The sequence below is a fragment of the Fundulus heteroclitus genome, chromosome 14, assembly GCF_011125445.2.
Source record: "Fundulus heteroclitus isolate FHET01 chromosome 14, MU-UCD_Fhet_4.1, whole genome shotgun sequence".
NCBI classification, from domain to species: Eukaryota; Metazoa; Chordata; class Actinopteri; order Cyprinodontiformes; family Fundulidae; genus Fundulus; species Fundulus heteroclitus.
In genome coordinates, this window is record NC_046374.1 from 25,000,271 (window position 1) to 25,021,288 (window position 21,018).

General features: G+C 43.0%; 1 protein-coding gene across 3 annotated transcripts in view; it reads right to left on the reverse strand.

The window, feature by feature from the left end:
• Positions 1-21,018, reverse strand: part of plcb3 (phospholipase C, beta 3 (phosphatidylinositol-specific)) — a 118,822-nt gene that overhangs the window by 21,468 nt on the left and 76,336 nt on the right. For 2 of the 3 annotated variants that reach the window (XM_036146607.1, XM_036146606.1), the window contains exons 4-18: positions 20,510-20,641; positions 20,327-20,406; positions 19,956-20,009; positions 18,687-18,759; positions 11,162-11,262; positions 10,904-11,070; positions 10,077-10,223; positions 9,773-9,930; positions 7,696-7,778; positions 7,461-7,545; positions 5,146-5,287; positions 4,691-4,783; positions 4,543-4,613; positions 4,359-4,455; positions 4,109-4,193 (exon numbers count right to left, since the gene is read on the reverse strand). In XM_036146607.1, the coding sequence (XP_036002500.1) occupies positions 4,109-4,193; positions 4,359-4,455; positions 4,543-4,613; positions 4,691-4,783; positions 5,146-5,287; positions 7,461-7,545; positions 7,696-7,778; positions 9,773-9,930; positions 10,077-10,223; positions 10,904-11,070; positions 11,162-11,262; positions 18,687-18,759; positions 19,956-20,009; positions 20,327-20,406; positions 20,510-20,641 (1,568 nt within the window). The remainder of the gene's footprint in view (positions 1-4,108; positions 4,194-4,358; positions 4,456-4,542; positions 4,614-4,690; positions 4,784-5,145; positions 5,288-7,460; positions 7,546-7,695; positions 7,779-9,772; positions 9,931-10,076; positions 10,224-10,903; positions 11,071-11,161; positions 11,263-18,686; positions 18,760-19,955; positions 20,010-20,326; positions 20,407-20,509; positions 20,642-21,018) is intronic. The other variant, XM_036146608.1, reaches the window with a different exon arrangement.

A 21,018-nucleotide genomic window follows, 5' to 3' on the forward strand; every position in this document is an offset into this window, starting at 1 on the left:
CTCAGGGGTGTCCCGGTCGTGCCAGGGGAGTTGTTTGGGTCAGCTGCCCTGGAGGCACTGGAGCGGACTATTCAGGCGCGTCAGACCAGCCAGCAGCTTTCTGGCCTTCGCAGGAGCGTACCCCCCTTTCCTCAGCGTTCAGGGCGCCCTGCTACTACCCCCAGCGTTCGGCCACGGCCTCAGACTGGTGATGGATCTGGTGGTTCCTATCCCCGTGATCTGCGGCAGAGACCCAGCAGGGACTTTCGTAGGCCAGTCGGCCGCCCAGCTAGACCGACCCGGGCCTCAGATCCTGGACGTCCTCCCCCCAGGGCTCCCAGAGGCCGAGGGGATAGAAGACGACGCCACCGGGCCAGCCGTCGGACATTTTTCCCATCAGCAGCTACGTTTCTGGGCTGCTCACTCTGTGGATCCATGGGTGGTTGCCACCCTAACCCATGGCTACAGACTCCAGTTCCGACGGCGGCCCCCTCTCTCACGCCGGGTCAAAATGACCATTATCACCGACCCGGTGAAATCCTTGGCACTAGACCAGGAGCTTTCCGCCCTCCTAGCCAAGGGAGCAATCGAGGCTGTGGATCCTCTGCGGCAACCCAGAGGCTACTATTCCACGTACTTCCTCGTGGCAAAGAAGACTGGCGGTTTTCGCCCCGTTCTAGATTTAAGGGGACTCAATCAGTACATGAAAGTCCTTCCATTCCACATGCTCACCACAGCAGAGGTCCTTCAGACTGTCGTGGCAGGGGATTGGTTTACGTCAGTAGATCTGACAGATGCCTACTTCCATGTACCTATTGCGGCAGAACATCGCCGCTTTCTCAGGTTTGCTTATCAGGGTCGCCATTGGCAATTCCGGGTGCTCCCATTCGGGCTCTCCCTTTCCCCGAGGGTGTTTACTCGTTGCGTGAAAGCGGCCCTCTCTCCTCTGCAGGCCTCCGGAGTCAGGATTCTGCCATACCTGGACGACTGGCTTCTCTGTGCTCCCACTCAGGTAGCTGCCTCTCGGGATACGTCCCGGCTTCTTCTCCAGGTGTCACGGTTGGGCCTCAAAGTCAACCTTGCAAAGAGTTGTCTGGTTCCATCTCAGACAACCACCTTTCTTGGGATGCATCTGGACTCCACTACCATGAAGGCCCGTCCGTCTGTTCACAGGGTGTACGACATACTCCAGTTTGTCGGTCGATTCAGGCTGGGCAGGCAGTTTCCTTACAGCGTCTTCCTGCGAATGCTGGGCAAACTGACATCGGTCACTCGTGTCGTGCCCTTGGGTTTGCTCCTTCTGCGCCCTTTGCAGCGGTGGCTCAACAGCTTTCACCTAGATGCCAGGCTGCACAGACGTCACAGGCTCATGGTGACGAGGCTGTGCCTCCGTGCCCTAGCTCATTGGCAGGACAGGACCCTTTTTGTCCTGTGGCGTTCCAATGGGGTTAGTGGTGTCTCGAAGGGAAGTGGTCACCACGGATGCCAGCCCCAAGGGCTGGGGCGCCGTGTGGCAACACAGAACGGTTCGGGGTCTCTGGGGACCAAGGGAGCGCACCGAGCACATAAACGTGCTGGAGCTGCGGGCTGTGCACATGGCCCTCAGGTGCCTTCTGCCCCACCTAGAAGGACGGCATGTGTTGGTTCGAACGGACAACACCTCTGTTGTTTACCATATCAACCACCAGGGAGGCACCAGGTCAGCACGTCTCCTGGAGGTGTCCAGGGATCTCCTGGAATGGGCGTTTCCCCGTCTGTCCACCCTGCGCGCAGCATATCTACCAGGGCGGCAGAACCAGGTTGCAGACTCTCTATCCCGCCAGGCACCTGCTCCGGGAGAGTGGTCTCTTCACCGCGACGTAGTGCGCAAGATCTGGAACCTCTTTGGCCAGGCAGAGGTAGATCTGTTTGCCACAGAGGAGTCAACCCAGTGCCCCCTATGGTATTCCCTGACAGGGGTCGGGGGCGCACTGGGCCAGGATGCGCTGGCTCATCCATGGCCACAGGTTCTCCTGTATGCCTTTCCACCCCTCTCGCTGATTTGGCCTACTCTACGGAGGGTTCTCGAGGGAGGCCACAGGGTGTTGCTGGTAGCTACGTTCTGGCCAGCACGCCCGTGGTTCCCGCTGCTTCGGAGTCTGTGTCTCAGTACTCCATGGCGTCTTCCAACAAGGAGGGACCTGCTGTCTCAGTTGGGGGGACAGATATGGCACCCCAACCCTCAACGTCTCCAGCTGTGGGCCTGGCCCCTGGGAGGCTGACTGGGTGTTCAGAACCTGTCAGACACACCATTTTGAGTGCTAGGGCGCCCTCCACTAGGCTGCAGTATGACAACAGATGGCGTCTTTTTTCTCAGTGGTGCTCTGCCCACAATGAGAATCCGGTTACCTGCTCGGTGCCCACAATTCTGGAGTTCCTCCAGTCTCTCCTTGATAAGGGCCGCTCTCCTTCGACCCTTAAGGTGTATGTTGCGGCAATTTCATGTCGTCACCTACCTGTCGACGACCGTACAGTAGGGCGCCATGATCTGGTCTCTCTTTTTCTGCGCGGTGCTCGTAGGTTACGCCTGCTGCCGGCTCCACGAGTGCCCGATTGGGACCTACCATTGGTTCTTGCGGCCCTGTGCCATCCTCCATTCGAGCCTTTGGCACAAGCGGACCTCAAGTGGCTTTCTTGCAAGACCGCCTTTCTGTTGGCTATCGTGTCGGCTAAGAGAGTCAGTGAGTTACATGCTCTCTCTGTCAGCCCTACATGTATCAGGTGGGCTCCAGATGACTCCGGTGTTACCCTGTGGCCTAATACTGCATTTGTGCCTAAGGTGTTGTCTCCTTTTCACCGTAACGAGCCATTGCAGTTGGCTCGGTTTCAGCCCCAGTCAGGTGCAACCGAGGGGTCTGAGTTATTGTGCCCAGTAAGGGCATTGGAAGCATATATTTCGGCCACCGCAAGTCTAAGACGCTCAGACCAGCTTTTTCTGTGTTATGGGGGTCCGAGGTTAGGCTACCCTCTTTCCAAGCAGCGTCTGTCTCATTGGATAGTGAGCGCCATCTGCCACGCCTACGCTGTAGGTCACCGCTCCCTGCCAGTCAGGGTGAGGGCACATTCCACCAGGAGCCTCTCTGCTTCCTGGGCGGCTTTGAGAGGGGTCCCTCTGGAAGCAATATGTGCTGCTGCATCATGGGCTTCCCCGACCACCTTCACGAGGTTCTACAACGTCAATGTGACTGTCCCTCATCCACTGGGTCAGGTCCTTTTACAAGGTCCTGCTGGGCCCTCTCAGTGAGGTATGTGCTCAGGATTCCTTGTGACATAGTTGGCATTAGTCATTCAGTGCTTTCAGCACCGCCTCTGGCGGTCAGGAGGGATGAAATAGAACGAAAGTTACGTATGTAACTACGGTTCTATGAATCCTGGATGACCGCCAGAGCTTCTCTGTCACTCAGAATCCTTGCTTCTGCGAGAAGATTCTGTAGGAACAGAGCCAAGGATGACAGCAGGCTATATAGCCTCCGAGTGGTCATCCGGCGTCACAGGTGTGACTCTGTTGGTATAATTACTCGAACTGCGCATGCCCGAAGGGAACATTCAGTGCTTTCAGCACCGCCTCTGGCGGTCATCCAGGATTCATAGAACCGTAGTTACATACGTAACTTTCGTTTTACACAGCAGCTTTCTTTAAGCTCGGAGTCCAAAATACTGATCCTGAAACCAATAGTTTAAATGTTTAGATTCTATCTCTATTTCTTCTATCTCTATATCTCTATTTCTTACACGGTTTAAATAATACTCACCTTTGCACTGTGAATCGCACACTGTCTATTTCACCTGCATTGTTTACATTGTTTACATTTCAATTGTTTACTATAAATCACTGGTGCACCCAATCCTGTAATTTACTGCAACTCACTGTGATTTTTTTAAGCTGTATGCAAACGAAATTTCGTTCTGTACGCAGTCTGTGCATACAAAATGACAAATAAAGTTGTCTAAGTCTAATTTACTGGTGGCTAAATGGGATAGGGATGTGATGTAGTGCCAATATGTCCATTTTATAAACCTCTGTATTGAATCTGAGAAATAGTAGCAGAAAGACTAGCACACAAACTCTCTTTCAAGCTTTCAAGGATACTCAACAAAGTCAATGGGGGCGTTTTTCAGGGCTTCCAGGCCTTTGGTTTCCACAAATGAAGACATCTCAAAGTACTTCTTCTTGTCTGATAAAAAGGAACGGTAAAAAGGGAAGTTAGCCAGGATGAATTTTAGAGACAGAACAACGAGAGACATTATGTCAGTCACTCTGTGTGTAGAGTTAACAGAAAAAGTGCAGAAAGCCACGTTTCTGCCACCGTTTCCATCATCGTCTGCAAACACAAACTCACAAGATGCAGCGTCAAAGCCTTTGAATTTAACAGGTTCGATGTAGTTGACAAGAGTGGACATCTCCTCAGTAGCGACGGCCTCACTGCTGGCCGTACCCTGCAGGAGGAAGATGGCGGTAATCCATCAGAAAGCCCCTCCAGGAGCCCATCAGAGGACCCATCAGCACCCTCTGACGCCCCTTACCTCATCAGAAGCAGGCTTTTTAATCTCCTGCACGGGTTCATCCTCCTCTTCCTCCTCACTCTCTCCTTCACCTGCCAGAACAAGATAAGTACATCCAGAAATGGTACACGTACACCCATCAAATCCATTCAGTTCTGTTTGTATCTACCGAGGGACTTACGACGCCCCATGTCTTTGGCCGGCAGCTTTTGATCGCCGTTGGACAGAAGTTGCTGTCCCTCTCTGTCCGCGAGAGGCGAATCTGCACAGAAAGCAGGGCAAAGATTCAGTCCTTTTTCTCTTTGCTCAGATGAGAACTTTCTGACATCTGATTTAAAAGTCGTAAAATTACATTTCCCTCTGAGATTAATAGCATATTTCTTTAACTGAATTGAATTAACACAAAGAATGCCACATTTTCTGTCCATTTAGCCCCTGATGCTTGTTCATCTATTTTGCCACACTTTTTCCTTCCACCCAACTTTCCATTTTGGCCGCACCAATCCCTGAACGGCCAGCTACTTTAGCAATGAACTTTTATGGCACGTCCTCTTTAAGGCTGTCTGCTTGACAAATGTCAACTGAGGCTTTCCAGAAAACTCCCACGGCACGAGACACTCCTACCAGAGGGAAGCGACGACTGGCCCCCAGGCTCTTTGCGGCGTATGCTACTATTCTCAACGGGGTGAAGACGCTTCTTCTTGTTTTTGATGAGGATCTTTCCCAGCAGATCTTGCGGTGAGGGAAGCTGTTGACCTTTGACGAGCTAAAAGTCATAAATCAACCAATCAATCAATCAATCTTTATTTCAGACACTTTTGGTCCATTTAAAACAAAGACAAAAACAACAGCAACAACAACAAAAAATTCAGAATAAAAAAAAACTCTAAACACTATAATCCACGTAGGCACATTCTCAAGTGTCTCCAATAACAAGAAGTGTATAGGATGTTGCTTTTTTGATGCATAATTAAAACAAGAATCATTTAATTTTTTTGAGTCCTCCAGACGCGTTGAATCTGTACACAAGATTTCTGATCTTAGAGTGGGTACATTATGCCAGCTGACTGGCACTAGTCTAACGAGGGACCATAAAGATGATAAATGGTGACGTTTGAGCATCAATACTAGATTAACAATTAGCAAAAGACTGGTTAATAAGCTCAGATATACCATCTTAAATTCCACAAAACCAACCCAAGAGTTTTAAAACTGAGGTTAACGTTATTCGTTTTGTTGCTGTAAAACCTACATTAGTGTTTTTCCTGTAAATGTTGCAACACTGACAGAGCTGTATTTTATGAATCTCCTAGAAGCACAGGCTGTATCCATCTGGTAAAATTTCTGGTTCAGCTTGTAAAATACAGTGACCTGCCAAAAAAAATAAAGTCGGCACCTGGATTTAACTTATCAAATAGGTACCAGCCTCCTATTTGATAATTACTGCACGGGCGATTATGTTTCAGCTGGCAACAAGTTATTTAAACCCAACTGGTGCAAAGAGTTGCTTATCATTTCTTAAACAACCTTGTTGAACGACACACCCTGTGATCGTGGAAAAGATGCCAGTCTGTTTCAGAAAGGTAAAAATCACTGGCGTGCATCAAGCAGAGAGAACATCTAGGAGAATGCAGAAACTCCCAAAGAACTGTCCAACGCATGATTAAAGGCTGGAAGGTTTACCCCGCTCCAGCATGATGGGCGCATCAGGGTAAGAGAGGCAGGTAAAGGGTTTACCCATCATGCCTAGTAAAGTGCCTCGAGATGACATGTTTCATGAATTGGCGCTATATAAATGAAATTGAATTGAATTTAATTGAAACTGTGAGAGAGTGTTTCAGGGAGCTTGAGACGGCATTTTCACACATGGGTTGGCCTCCATAGAGTCCAGACCTTAAACCCCAGTGAGAATACCTGGGATGTGCTGGAGAAAGCTTTGTGCAGCAGGCGGACTCTACAATCATCAATGTGAGATCTTGGTGAAAAACTAATGCAACACTGGGTGGAAATAAATCTTGTGACATTGCAGAAGCTTATCGGCACAATGCCAAAGTGAATGCGGGCCGTAATCAAAGCTAAAGGTGCTCCAACAAAATATTAGATTGTAACCTTTTGTTTTTTGGGTCACTATTTATTTATTTATTTATTTTGGTCAGGCAGTGTAAAATTGAGAAGTATTTATCCCAATCTCTGTAATTATTTTTTCATTAACTGTGATTTCCCACCATTTTCAAAATCCCCTGTATCCCCAATTTGTCTTTAAAAAACTCATAATCTTTGTTTTGAGTTGGGTTTGGACTATTTCAGGAATTTATAACCTGAAATCAATGGCAAAAAAAAAAAAAAAAGTTAAAATATTAACCTTTCGCCCTTAACAGGATTTTAAATATAGTTGGAGAAAATGCTTTCTAGCTTAATCTTGACTTAAACAACCCCATTTCATGCAATTACACTGAGCATATGTGTTATTGATAAACCCTAAATGTGCATCAAACACTACTTACTGCAGCTTTATTATAATGAAATGCTAAAACTAATGTTCAAAGACAGTTATTGTGTATGTTTACACAACTTTGTGTGTAAGATCAAAAGTTATAAGTACTACTTGTAAATCGATCTGTTAATGCTCTCAGTTCTATTTGTCCTAGCGATTTCTGCCATCGTCAAAAGAAAATGTTAATATTCTTGTTTATAAATTATATAATTTCAAATTAATCCCTGTAATTCCCTGTTTCTTATCTAGAATATTTTCAAAATGACCCATTCCACCTCCCTCTTCCTACCCTGTTTTTGGCTCATGGATCAGGTTAAGCTTCGTTTAAAGAACTGTGCGGTGACTGTAGAGGCAGTGAATCATGTATTAAGAGCAGATCCCAGTACCAAAATGGATCTGATTAAATCAGACGCTCTGGAACGGCGAACACGGACTTGAGTCTTACCGGATATTTCTCCAGTGGATCAATGAGCAAGGCATCTCCAAAGATGGTCCTGCAGTACTCCGCCATTTTGGCCTGCTGTTTGGCTCTGAAATGACATAAATCTGTTACAAACTGGAACCCTAAGTGCCTTCCAGCATCAGTGACCACTTTACAGTGAAGTTCAAACACGAACCAAATGTCAAACTGGTAGAGTTTAATAGTGGAGGTCAGCATTGGTGTGAAAAACTGGACTTACGAGTCAACGTGGTTTTCAAAAGACAGGATTAGAGGATATTGGGAAGTCTTGAACGCACTCTCTGCTATCGCTTCAAGCACCTCCTGCAGAAAGGGACAGAAAGAGGACATTTAAAAATGGAACATAATAGTTATTGTTTGACATCTCAAATCATAAAATACTTATGAAAAACAAATGTGGGACTAAAATCAGCAATAAATATATCTGGTGATTGCTATATTTACACATTATATTTAATTGCTCAGACTGAAATGAGGAGGCATGGTGCTCTTTATGCTAACTCAAACCGTGAAGAATTTTACTGAACTTGACAAATAACCACACAAATAAGTCTCACTTATTACAAATTTGCTAAAATCTTTTTCTCGTTTTGGATAAACTTTTCAATTTACTACCCATCTCAAAGTGTGAGAGAGTTAAAAACCCGTACAAAAGCTTATTTGGGAACAATGTCGTGCATCACAAAACTTTCAAAAACAAAAATGGAAAACTTTACATGCACATTGTTAAAACCGATAAGACCTTGGCGCTCTATTGCTTATGCATGATATCTTTTAGACTTGAACAACTGTATTTTGTTTCACTAATATTAAAAGGGTGTTTTTACCTCCAAATGTTGGTCTTTAGAGAACAATGAAACAACACAGTCTAGAATGTGAACCAGTGAAATATTCTGAAATGTTTGCTATTTAAACTACCTTGATAGCTTCAGTTTAATTTAACCACCCATGCTTTCACTAAAGTGTGTCTCTCATACCAATAGATGCTACAGTGAAACTCAGATTTTTTACAATTATACTGGAGCTTTAAATTTTCTTTTAACCTAACATATCTTCAACGTAAACCTTGCGCAGAAAAAATATAGCATATCAATTACAGTTTCTATGTAGGCTTAAACTGTAGTTTTGGTGTCTGTGCTCTTCAGAAAAAAGCAGGAACCACCATAGTAACCAGTGATGTTCGACATTTAGCCTCTCTTTCGCAAACAATTAGCTCAAAACGCACCGACTAAGCAGCCAAGCAAATAGGAGGCTTGCCAATCCCTTCTGTCTGTTCAACTCAGAGCGGCCGAGATTAATTTTACCGAGCGACTGTAATGTGGAAAGACGAAAAAATGCATTGCCCTGGGTCTCTGCCGCATGCAATGCATGGCGGCTACATCCGTCATCTCCATTTGAGATGGCATGTGTTGTAAATTGGAGCTATATAAATAAAATTAAATTGACTGGTTATACTGCCTTATACTTCCCAAAAGTCATATTAGGAATGAATGGAGTCAGGCGAGGAAGAAATCCTGAAAAATCCAATATTTTTGACCCTTTGCAGATTTACATTCACCTAGAAAACACAGTTCAACTTTCAGTTTGTAGATGTATCTGTCCTGTCTTCACAAGTGAGGACGGTAGGCTTATACCTGCCACGGTTTCTTCAACATGTGTAATAAAAGGCGCCGCAAAGTTTGCAGGAAAATGCCAATGTTAGAGGGCAGATGGCCATTCGCCAGAGTGTAGGCAGGTTTTCCAAGCAAAAAAGATTTCAACTTGCTTTGATGGCCACATCTTTTGCTCCATTGTCACCGTTTTCGCTCAGCTTGTGATTATGTCTTTCTGATTTAAGAAAATATCTCAGGAATAGCTTTAGGTCTTATAGTTTTTTTGTGAAAGCTTTTCCTGATCGCACAAAAGTCACAGAATCCCACTGATTAATACAATTTCGGTGTCAGTTTTGCCAGAAAGAAAAGGAGGCGTGCAGCATTTTTTTCCCTAGGTGTGACTGAGCGCATGCATGGTTGTTTGTCCTGTGTGTCTCTATGCTTAGCGGCTATAGACAATGGATGGGTAAACATGGCCATTTATTTTATTTTTTTACACTGACCCTCGCCTCAATAATGAAGCTATATATCTTGGCTATCAAAAAACTAGTGAGTGAACCGTGTATATGCCAACTGGGCAACAACTGGGCAACCCTACGTAATACATGCTGCGTAAAAACAACCAGCGACAATGGAAAGAATTGACTAATTTAAACACACATGTTAAGGCAGCTGAATAAGACCCTACTTAGCCGGGTTTATCACCTTAAATGAGATCTCAGTGGTCATGGTGTATCCGTGGGTGATGTAGGGCTCCTCATCCGGTGGTCGGCCCTTCCAGCAGTCCAGCTCGATGCAGCGGCAGCCGGTGAGCAGCACCTGCCTGTACATCTCCACCGACGACAAACCTGTCAGCTGACCCACTGCAGAGAGGCAGACAGCCATGTTAAAAACTGAGCCAATACAGTCGACAAAGCTTTAAAGCTAAGACTTTTAACCCGTTACCGATGACAAAAACGCAGCATGGAATCTCTTCCTGTTCAGATAAACCATCAAATGTGAAAATTACCTGTGAGGTACGTGTTGTGAGAGGAGTTTATAAAGTAGTGAGCCAGCGGCTGGTTCATATCGTCGATGAGGTCCAGTTTTTCTGGAGGTACGATGCCATTTTCGTCACCGCCGAGATATCGACCAAAAGCCTGCAAGCTGATCTGGTCTGTAAGAGGAAAGCAGGGACAGACCAGGTTTAATTTTATCACTTAAAACATTTTGAACTAAATAAAATCAGAAACCCGCCTGTTTTCAGACGACATGTTGAACGGCTGTTAAAGCGATCGCGCTTTACAATCTAAATGTTTTTTTTCTTGTTAAAATGTTCTGTATGGTGTAGACAACAACATTAATTAATGATTAACAGTTAGGCGGATGAGAAAGACAAAAAACAGGATTTCTTAGCTAATTTCCTGAAGATGAACAAAAAAAACAGGTCCAAAGAAAACCTGTAGAATAATGTTTTGGTTTGAAAAAGTACAACCAAGTCTGTGTCTTTGAAAGGATCCATCTTTTAAAGCTCTATGGACAAATGTTTAGTAGAAAAAAAAGCTCAGGTCAAATTTGAGGGATTAGTAATGTCAGAAAATGCCTAAATGTTTTGTGTAATAAAGCCAAATAATGACTTTTTCCAAAGCTTTTGTAATCAAGATTGTTTTCCTTAATCAGTTTGGACTAGCTTTAACTAGCTTTATTTTTTTTTTCTCCTGAGCAGAAAGAAGCTAGCATGTAGCCTCTAAAGTCAGCAGAACTATTTCTTTACAAGGCTGTTGCTAATCGATTAGAATAAGTAACAAAGCAGAAAATCCCAGAGGCAAAGACCTCCCGCTGTAACGAGCTGCCCACCTCTCTCCAGCTGGCTGGCGTTGGTCTCGTATTTCTCCATGATCTGTCGGACCTGCTCGCGTTTCAGCGGGGGGTACAGCACCTCGTTCAGCCGGGGGTCTCGCTGCTTCTCGTTGATGAACTCCATGAACTGGTCCAGGTTGATAAAGGGTTTGCTTTTAGCGCCGCTGGAGGAGAGACCAAGGCGTGTCACAAGGTGTGTGTGACTTTAACCTCTGGTTAAAATATGAGTTTGAAGAAAATGGGAAGTGCAAATACCATTCCGCGAAGATGTTTTGTAGTTCGGGTCGGTAACACATCATGTCGAGAAACAGGAGGAAAGCCTTCCACGTGAAAGCCTCGAGTTTGACGCTTTCTAACTGCAGAGAGACGACAAGAGAGGAGAGAGGGTTGGAAGATTAATGCTGATGTCAACCTATTTCTGGCTGGAACCAAATATTTATATACGCTGAGCAAAACGACACAGAACCCTTAACCCCTCGCTGTCTGACGTTAAATCAGACTAAACATCTCTGCTTTAGGTCACTTAGGATGGATTAAAGCCCATCTCGCTGCCACACACGTTTTCAGCTCCGCGGGAAAGTTTTTTTATGACAGTGAGATCTGGGCTTTGTGATGGACGCTCTAAAACATGCAATGTGTTGTCCTCATGCAACTTTGTAATTCATTTAGCTTCAGTCTTTGTGTCATTGTCCATCTGAACGACCCATTTGTACCCAAGCGTTTACTTCAAAGGTAAATGTCGTTTCTAAAACATTTCCACATAATGTTCTTTCCTCACGATGCTTCTGTGAGGCGCATCCAGTGCCTCCCTCAGCAAAACGCCCACAAAAAAACATTACACCGCTACTACCGTACGCTTAGAAATTCATTCTCAGGCTCCCAAGGTGCCCCCTTTTTGTCCTGACTGCATTCGCGACCTGTAATCTGGCTTTTCATGGCTTCTTCCTGTCTGAGTGACCTTTCAGCCCATGCCGGTGCTGGACTCATTCGATCGACGGTGGATAACGACACCGTCTTACTTAAAACCAGCATCTTCAAAGGATTATGGACCAAGACACGTTCATCTGAGGAAGATGGAGTCCGTGTTACGTCTGGCCGTGGTGTTCATATCTAACCTTGATCTTTGGCTTCCTGATAGCTTACCTGATATAGTTTCATTTTGTCCATATTTTCACAAAAAAAAAAAAAATTAAACAGTGGGTTCGAGAAGTTGCCTTAATATACTGTTAGATATATTTACTGTATATATGCAGACACTGACATCTAATGAAACATATGCCATTTATAGTTATTGACTAGGCATGGACAGAACATACAGACCCTTCGCTACCATCTGAGGGAATCCACATTCAAATTGGATGAAGGGCTTTGGAGTTTCAGCTCCTGAACATGCGTCACCCTCTTTTTAAAAAGGAAACAAAGAGTAATTGTAAAATTGCCTCAAAAGGCCACAAAGGCTATGTCGTAATTTGCCCATAGCCTTTGTGTGAGCATACAAAGGCTATGGGCAATTCCTTTGTTATGTCATTATCAAACAAGCAGATAAAAGGAGTCGATCTGAGGTGTGGCGCTTGCGTCGGGAGGATTTTGCTGTGAAGAGACAACATGGGGTCAAAGGAGCTCTCTGTGCAGGTGAAACAAAGCCATCCTTAGGCTGCGAAAACAGAAGGCCGAGCCCAGCCATCCTCTGGAGGAAGCTCATTTCGGGCCGCTTGTATCTGGATCTCGTCCTTTCGGTCATCATCCAGACGTCATCACCATAAGTGAGGGTCAGAACGTAGACGGAGAGGTAAATAGAGAGCTTTGCTTTTTGGCTCAGCTCTTTCTTCACCACAACGGCACCCACGTTTCTGCAGAACAAGCCCCCAATCCGTCTGTCCATATCTGGTTCCATCCTACCATCAATCATGAACAAAGCACCGGGATACTGGAACTCCTCCGCTTGAAGCAGTGACTGACCCCCAAACCCAGAGTCACCTCCTCCATGAAGGTCCCCTCGTCCTTTATGGAAGAGGCAGAGTCTAAAGCAGTGGTGTCCTGCATCTTTGAGGTGTTGTCCTGGTTCAACACAGCTGGACCTAATGAGTGTTTAATCTGCAGGCCTCTGCAGACGTTGATGACGGACCGAGAAGGTTAATCGTTCATTTCAATCAGATGTGTTGGAACAGGGACAGAGCTAAAATATGCAGGAGACCGGCTCTCGGGGACTGGAGGTGGACATGCCTGATCTAAAGACTCTGGTTTGCTGTTTTTAAAGAGGAACAGTCCTAAATGACCAGGTCAGTCACCTGATCTTAACCCAGAGCAGGCACTTCACATGTTAAGGACTCCATTTTGGACCAAAGGTCCCACAAATAAATAGTAACTGAGTTCCAAAAAAAGTAAAAAACAAAGCAACTGGACTTGACCGCCCATTACTAAGGGGTGGACCTGTTTCGGTTGAATTTGCATGTTATCTAAACCATTACAAGGCCCTTGTTAGGCAGTAGTATAAAGCTTGGTACTCCACATTACTCCAGACTTTTTGAATTGGGAAAGCTTCCTGGAGAGAAAGCGAAACGTCTTCAACTACGGAAAACCAGTCCAGTTGCTTTGTTTTTTATGTTTTTTTTACTTTTTTTGGAATGACCATGACCTGGATGACTGAGAATCTTCACCAGCAGTCACTGAGTTGCTGCAGGAAAGACCTGGCAGAGGAAACAGCGTCTGGTGATGTTCATGAGTTCAAGCCTTCAGGCAGAAACTGCCAGCAAAGGGTTTTCAACCAAGTATCAGAAATAAAAGCATTTATTTAAAATAATATAATTCCTCAAATTACTTTTGAGCCCCTAAAAATGAAGCAATTTTATTAGAAAAGTGCTTTAGTTCCTCACATTTGTACCCAATAATTTTGTCCAACCCACTGAATTAGACCTGGAGGTCTGCATTTCAACTGCATCTGACTTATTTCAACTAATATACATTCCACTAATGCAGAGAAACAAAATAAAAACTTGTCTCAGTCCTAATTACAGGGTCCAGACTATACAGCCACAGGAGGGCTTCATATTACCTCAGATGTTGAGCCTTTCTGAAGCTTACATCCATGTCATCCTCTGCTTGGTCCAAAATAGTTTATAGGAACACTAATGTTAGTGTATAAAACCTCTTGGCTCTGTTAATATTCAGTTTTTTATGAAGTACAGATCATTTTCACAACCCTAAGTTACCTTAATCAAAAAAAAAAAAAAAAGAGTCTAATTTTATCTCTAGCCATGTTGTGTTTTTATGCATTGCCTATAATTAACCGATTTCAGCTGTTTGTATCCAAACACAATAACACATAATTTCTCTTCTTTTCAGATCAAATAACATAATTTTAAATCATTAGATAGTTTTAAATCATGCAACTTTTTTTCTTTGAACGAGTTAAATCGCTTTTGAGCTGTTAGAGGAAAATGGCCATTTCAAGCATAGTGAGTTTATAGTGATGACCTCAACACCAGAGCTTAGTAATGTGTAAGAAAACTTAAAGATGAGCTTTTTTAGGAGCTCACTAAAAGAAAAACCAGGAGAAGCTGACTTGACAACTGCTGTGTAAAACCAGCAGGTGGCACCAGAGTGAAGGAACAATGACCGACAGCTCTCTGCCATGTCTTTGTCAGAAAGTCATGTGACTTCATAATGAGTTGCAGTGCAGATAGCAGAGATTATTCAGCACATAAGACTCCTGGATTTAACTTATAACATGCAACACTGTAAAGACAGGAAACACGGCGGAGGGCCGGTTTCCAAACATTTTTCACATTTCAAGCCCACCGTGGCAGACGCATGCAACCCTACAGCTGTGAGTGGTAGAAATATACCAACGCTGCTACCACCTGATATCAACGGTGGCAGACATGAACGGCCTCAACGAGCTGCATTCGTTTAGGCCCCTGCATGTTCAAAGCAACATGCAGGGGCTTGCAGAAGCGTACACGACGGTTATTACAGCAGGTTTCTGTGATGTAGGAAAATTAGGTCATGATGACTTGTTTTAAAACTTTTCTACTTTAATGAAACACACACATCCTGTGCAATTCAAGGGAAAAAACAAGCAATTCAGTCCCCTCATGAATTAAGTGTGCAGACGTTTAAACTAAAACCTTATTATAGCACCTCCAGCACCCACACTGCAAAAACGGAACTAAAAATAAGTAAAATGTTCTTAAAATTTGAGTATTTTTCCTTGATTTGAGCAGGTAAATAAGATGATCTGCCAATAGGAGAAGATTTCTGCACTTAAAATAGGAACAATTTACCTCCATCATCTTCTTTCAAGTACAGTAAATCTAATTATGTTATTTTAGGGGTCAAAATACTCATTCCATTGGCAAATGATCTTATTTACCTGCTCAAATCTAGGACAAAAACACAAATTTTTCTGTTTTTGCAGTGCAGTCTTATTTTGTACGCTCCTGTTATCAGTTGTAGTGAATGTGATTAACCCCGAAACAAAGCTCTGCCAGCAGAATCTGCCTGACATTTGCTCATATGCGTCCCCCAGCTAAGGCCAAAGTGTGGAGACTTGTTATACAGGACCAGAAGCATCTCGCTGTACAAAGGTATCAGTCAGGAGAAGACTGGAGAAAAACCTCCACCGCTTATAAAGCACAACTGTTGATATATATCTCCAGGTGTGAGTTTCTTGGAAAGTTTTTTTTTTACGGTGTGTAGATATCAAATATGATCATAATCTGGAAATTAGAATTTTTAAAATCAAATTATAAATAGGTAAAAAAAAAAAAAAAAAAAACTAACACTCAAATCAACTTTAATGTTTTAAGGGGACTGAACCAAGAAAATCTATTTCTTATGCATATTTACACTGAAGACATTTAATTTATTTATATTTATATATAGTTTTCAGTTTTTCAGATATTTACCCTGGAACATTAAGCAAATCCCAAACAGTGATTAGAACGAACGAACAGGACTTTTTAAAAAAATGCTCTCTGATAACATAAAGGCGCTACGGCCTGGAAGTAAGATTCCCTCTTCTAACACATCTAAGCATCCAACATCTATCCATCCAACATCTATCCACCCAACATCTAAGCATCCAACATCTGACCATCCAACATCTATCATCCAACATCTATCATCCAACATCTATCCATCCAACATCTATCCATCCAACATCTAACCATCCAACATCTATCACCCAACATCTATCACCCAACATCCATCCATTCAACATCTATCCATCCAACATCTATCCATCCAACATCTATCATTCAACATCTATCCATCCAACATCTATCCATCCAACATCTATCATCCAACATCTATCCATCCATCATAGGCAAAGCAAGCTTATTTATGCGCCACATTTCAGTGAAAAGACAATTTAAGGTGATGCACATGAACAAAATAAAACAGAAACAAACTGCAGTCGCATAAAAAAGCTGCACTACAAACTAAAACGAGTGAGTTTTGGTTAAATAGATTAAAAACAGCAGTGTTTAAAGAGCCTCGATGCTATTGGCCTCATATTTAGTTAAGATAAAATCAAATGTTGCTTTCAGACATATATTTTCAATTCCCCTGAACTGTCTTTTCCCCACTCACTGCTTTTAAAACTTATCCTCATGCAGACCAAGAGTCGGACACATATTTATGAATCAGACTTTTTACTGACGCTGAAGCTCGCTTTGTCTTAAACGGACAAACAGAGAAAATAGTTGTTTAATTGTTACATATGGCTCTCTTTTTCCGTTCTAGAGATGACGCTTTGGTGGTCTAAAACAGGAAGAAAAGACACTAGAAATTTCAAAGAGCCACGGTGGTTAAAAGGGAGAAAAAAAAACGCTGATTCGTCCAGACAGAGAGGACCAATCCTGCCGGCTCATCGGGTTGGACTTGTGAGAGCCAGTAAACAGGAACAAGTTTTGTTTAACATTAGCAGATAAATAAATCTTTGAGGTGAATGCCAGCAGCCAGATGCAGCTCTTGCATGACCTTCCCTGTGCAAACCCCAGGTTCCCCCCCCCCCGCTGGCCCAGCCCCCATGCACCAACCAATGCTGCAAATATTAACAACTTATCAGAATAATTAAGAACCGAAAAACGGATCAATTTCCATAAAACTCTAGCTAAGGATGCACACAACTTTACTCTGACTAGCCTATGCCTTTCAATGCAAATCAGCATGATTTCCCTTCATTTTTAATTCACGGCTTTATTTCCAAGTTTAAAACTCTTCCAAAAACATATTTCTAGATTTCTCTTGCTGTTTTTATAACATTTTAGACTGTTAAAACACACAAAAAAATGACAAAAAACACAATGTTCACGTAAACTTCCAGGTCACTGCAGTGAAAACAGGTTGTTTCCTTACAGTTTATGCATCTGGAGTAAGTTAGATCTGTCCCATTTTAAAAATCTGTAACACTCAGCCCCCTCAAATAAGGCTTATATTATTTCTACACCAAGTACAGGTTCTTTAAGGCCAAGTCTGTCATCTGTTTATCTTTATTTTGTTAGTGAAAATTCAAAACACGGGAAGGTCAACGCTTTGTTCTGCATCTAAACTAGAGCCAGGCTTGGAACAGCAGACGGGCTCAGATGCCAGAAATGTCAAATAGTTCTTTTTTTTTTTTTTCCTAATTTCTTTAAATGGTGGTGAATTTATCTGAGGGTTTTCTGTCAGTAACTTAAAAAAAAAAAAACTTAAAAGAAAAGGTTTAACGAGGCACATTTTTACTTATGTAACCAATCGAAGATAAAAAGGATGTAGTTAAATATAAATCAGTGTAAAAAGGGTTTAATTTGTCAAATTCAGGGGAGTGGGGGGGGCTTGATATACTTCCATGTAACTTTCTAATAATATCCCAATAAATGGTTTTAAATGAGCAGCCGGCTTCTGTCTCTCTCCATTTTTCTATTACTGTATTTTTCGGACCGTTAGGCATAACATCACTCCGTCCCTCCACGTCCACAGCTGCCCTATTTTTAACATAAAGCCAAAATAAATGTAACTTTTATATCGAATTAACTTGGTTTATTGCTGCTAGCTCGTACTCCAAGTGAGGGCTGGCTTACAAGAATTTACTTCTAGTTTAAACATTACAGTCAGGCAGTCTTGCAGACAGCTCTGGGGTCCTATCAGGTGTACAGTGTACCGTAATGCTCCTAATATCCATCGAGTGGAGCGGCTTCTTTACTTACTAAAGTCGTACTTTCACATTTTAACAGATTTTTGAGCACATTGCACCACATAAAATCTGTATTATGTTTCTGTCTCTATAAAGTATCATGATACATGGGTATATCTTTGAAGGATGCCTGCCTCTCTTGCATTATATCTTTTTGATTGAATGAAAGTCTCTTTAAACCGAGATCTGCCAGAGTTCAGTATCATTTTCAGCAGAATTTTATTCAATTTAATTTTTTTTAACATTTGGTATCAGTTTCATGTGACCCATTCATGGGCTCTATGCAGCAACAAAAATGCAGTTTCCAAGAATAAAAACAGCCATGTTTTCATAGATGGACGCAGGAAGGTGGATTTTTGTTTCCAACAGACAGACTTTTGGTGATCCGCGACAATCGAAGCAAATGGTATTTTCTAATTGGGAGCCGGAGTACCCAGAGAGAACCCACGCATGCACAGGGAGAACATGTTGTCTTGTTGGTGGGCGTCCGCCTTATAGAACAGTAGGGCAAACACTGGTATGCACCCGTCTGCAACACTGAAAGCAATGCTGTGTGCATGGATACCTCTTGGTTAATGGCGAGAGATTGCACGCAGTAATTACCTTGTTGACGATGAGGCCACTCTGCTCCAGAGCCGTCTCCACCCTCTTCTTATCAGAGAACAGCTTCAGGAAGCTGAAAGGCAAAAACTCTCACTGTCAACGTTGGTTTTGTTCAGGATGTTTGATTTTTTTTCTTACTCTCCTCACAGTAAGTTGGTTTGAAAATTTCTCGCCATGACATTTCTAGAGTTTTTTTTCAGTGTTTAGCTTAAACAACAGCGGGAAAAAACTAGAAACTTGTGTCTAGGAAAGTATTAAATTTGGAAATTTTATACTTTATTAAAGTGATGATAAATCGATAATTTTCTATAAAACGGGTAATTAAACCATGAAACCAATTATTATATGGGATAAACATAACTTGAGTAAATCAAAAAAAGCGATTTTCGAACGATGGATGATGAGTTGTTGTATTTCAGTCACACTGGAGGATTTTAAAGCATAAAAGGGCGACATGCTGTCGGTGTGGCGTACCGCGTCACAGCAGCATACCGCTAGTCAGTGTGGACTACTTTATCAAGCAGCATTCAGTTGTGATGCAGTATGCTGACGATGCTTGTTAGACAATACAATTTATGAAGGGGAGCGTTGTTTTGACAGACTTTGACATCTCGATCAGTTTGGGGGAAGCCGTTAAACCCTAATAACTCATTACAACGCCATAGTGAACGATTTAACAGGATATTAAACGATTTTATGTCTCCACTTGCTAAAAAATACCATGAAAAACTTTGGTATTTATTTTCTGACAAGGCATGCCATTAAGTGATGTGTAATTAATACGTAACGCAGTATAATCCACGTAAACCAGTTGCAGTTGGAGGTATGCTGAAATGACATATGCATGTATAATTATGCAGGTTTCATTGCAGCGCATTAACCGAGGTATGCCGTTCTGGTCCTGTGGGTCAGTGAAGCTCTAGGAGTTACTCTGGTAGACCAGCCACTCCTGTGGAGGTTCGCTCGAGTCTCAGAGCCTTAGAAAATGCTTTGTAATCTGTTAAGAGAACGATAGACGTCAATGACTCTGGTCTTAATCCGTTTCTCTGGTCTTCATGTGTTGCTTTTTCAGAGTTTTAGCCTACTTCAGGTTGTCATACAGGTCCCATTTAAATGATTTTAAGGGGAGAAATTCATCTCACAGTTGCAAATTGGTTTGAAATTAGGAGAAAATGTTGAGAACTGAATGCATGACAAGAACCAGACGTCCACGTTTTAAAAAACAAAGAGAAAGTGAATAAGGCGGAAAACGACGACCATGTTGCTCACCTCTTTGTAGGAATCTTCCCCTCCGAACTCGCTTGAAGCTTTATCTTAGTGTACCTGAAACAAACCAGAGCACCAGCGTCACCAAAATAATATTAAAAAAAAGGGGTTCCTTCAACTTTCCTGTCAAGATAAAACATTTCTAGATGTCTTTTTTTAAAGTATAACTGCAAAGGTTAGTGTTAAATTCCCTGCGGATTTGAAGAGACCAAGCTTTAAAAACAGAACCTGCAAACATAGAAACAGACAGAGAGACGCTACTTAATACAATATAATATTGAATCAGTTCTGTAAATATTTTTCCATTCTCACTGAGCAAGAATCTGTAAAAAAAAAAAAAAAAACTCAGGAGAAATGCCTGAAACTGGTCTTACGCTTTGAGCAGGTAGGTGTTCCTCGATGCATTTTGGGACAGTATGTTTGTGGCCAAGGAGAACAGCTCCTCCGTCCACACCTGAAGACAAACAAGCAGCCCTGCTTACAACACGTCTTCCTGCATTATGAAGTGAGCAGGAGGAGGAGCGAAAGGAAGGAGGATGCTGAGCTCCAGGATTTACCTTTGCTGATTCCTCAGACAGAGCAAGCAGGCAGATGAACGAGATGTTCACCAGGTCGTGTCCGTAGACGATGGTTAGCAGCTTCGAACTACTGTCCTCCTTGTAGCCCAGTTGCTCCCGCAGCTTGTGATCCTGAGGAAACAAACAGAGTTGACACAATGTCCCCCAAAATGACAGAAGATCCCAACAACTACCTGAACAGAGAGGAGGAGAAACACAAACTGTGTCTGTGAGAGAAAATAAGCGTGACGCATGAGGCTGTGCGCTCTAAACTAATTAACTAAATGGCTCTTTCCTCCTTTTTAGCCCGCCGGCTCCCTCCGATACCCAGCGTCTGTCTCTCAGTTATGGAGCTCTGTTCCTCAGTCATGCAGAGCAAAGCCGTGGTGGGCAATATCCCGAGGAAAAAGCTCCATGATTCTCAACTTCGGTGACATAAATACAGTTTGATAGAATAATTAGCTCGTTTATTTCGTTAATTAAATTCAAAAAAGGTTAAACTCGTCTTA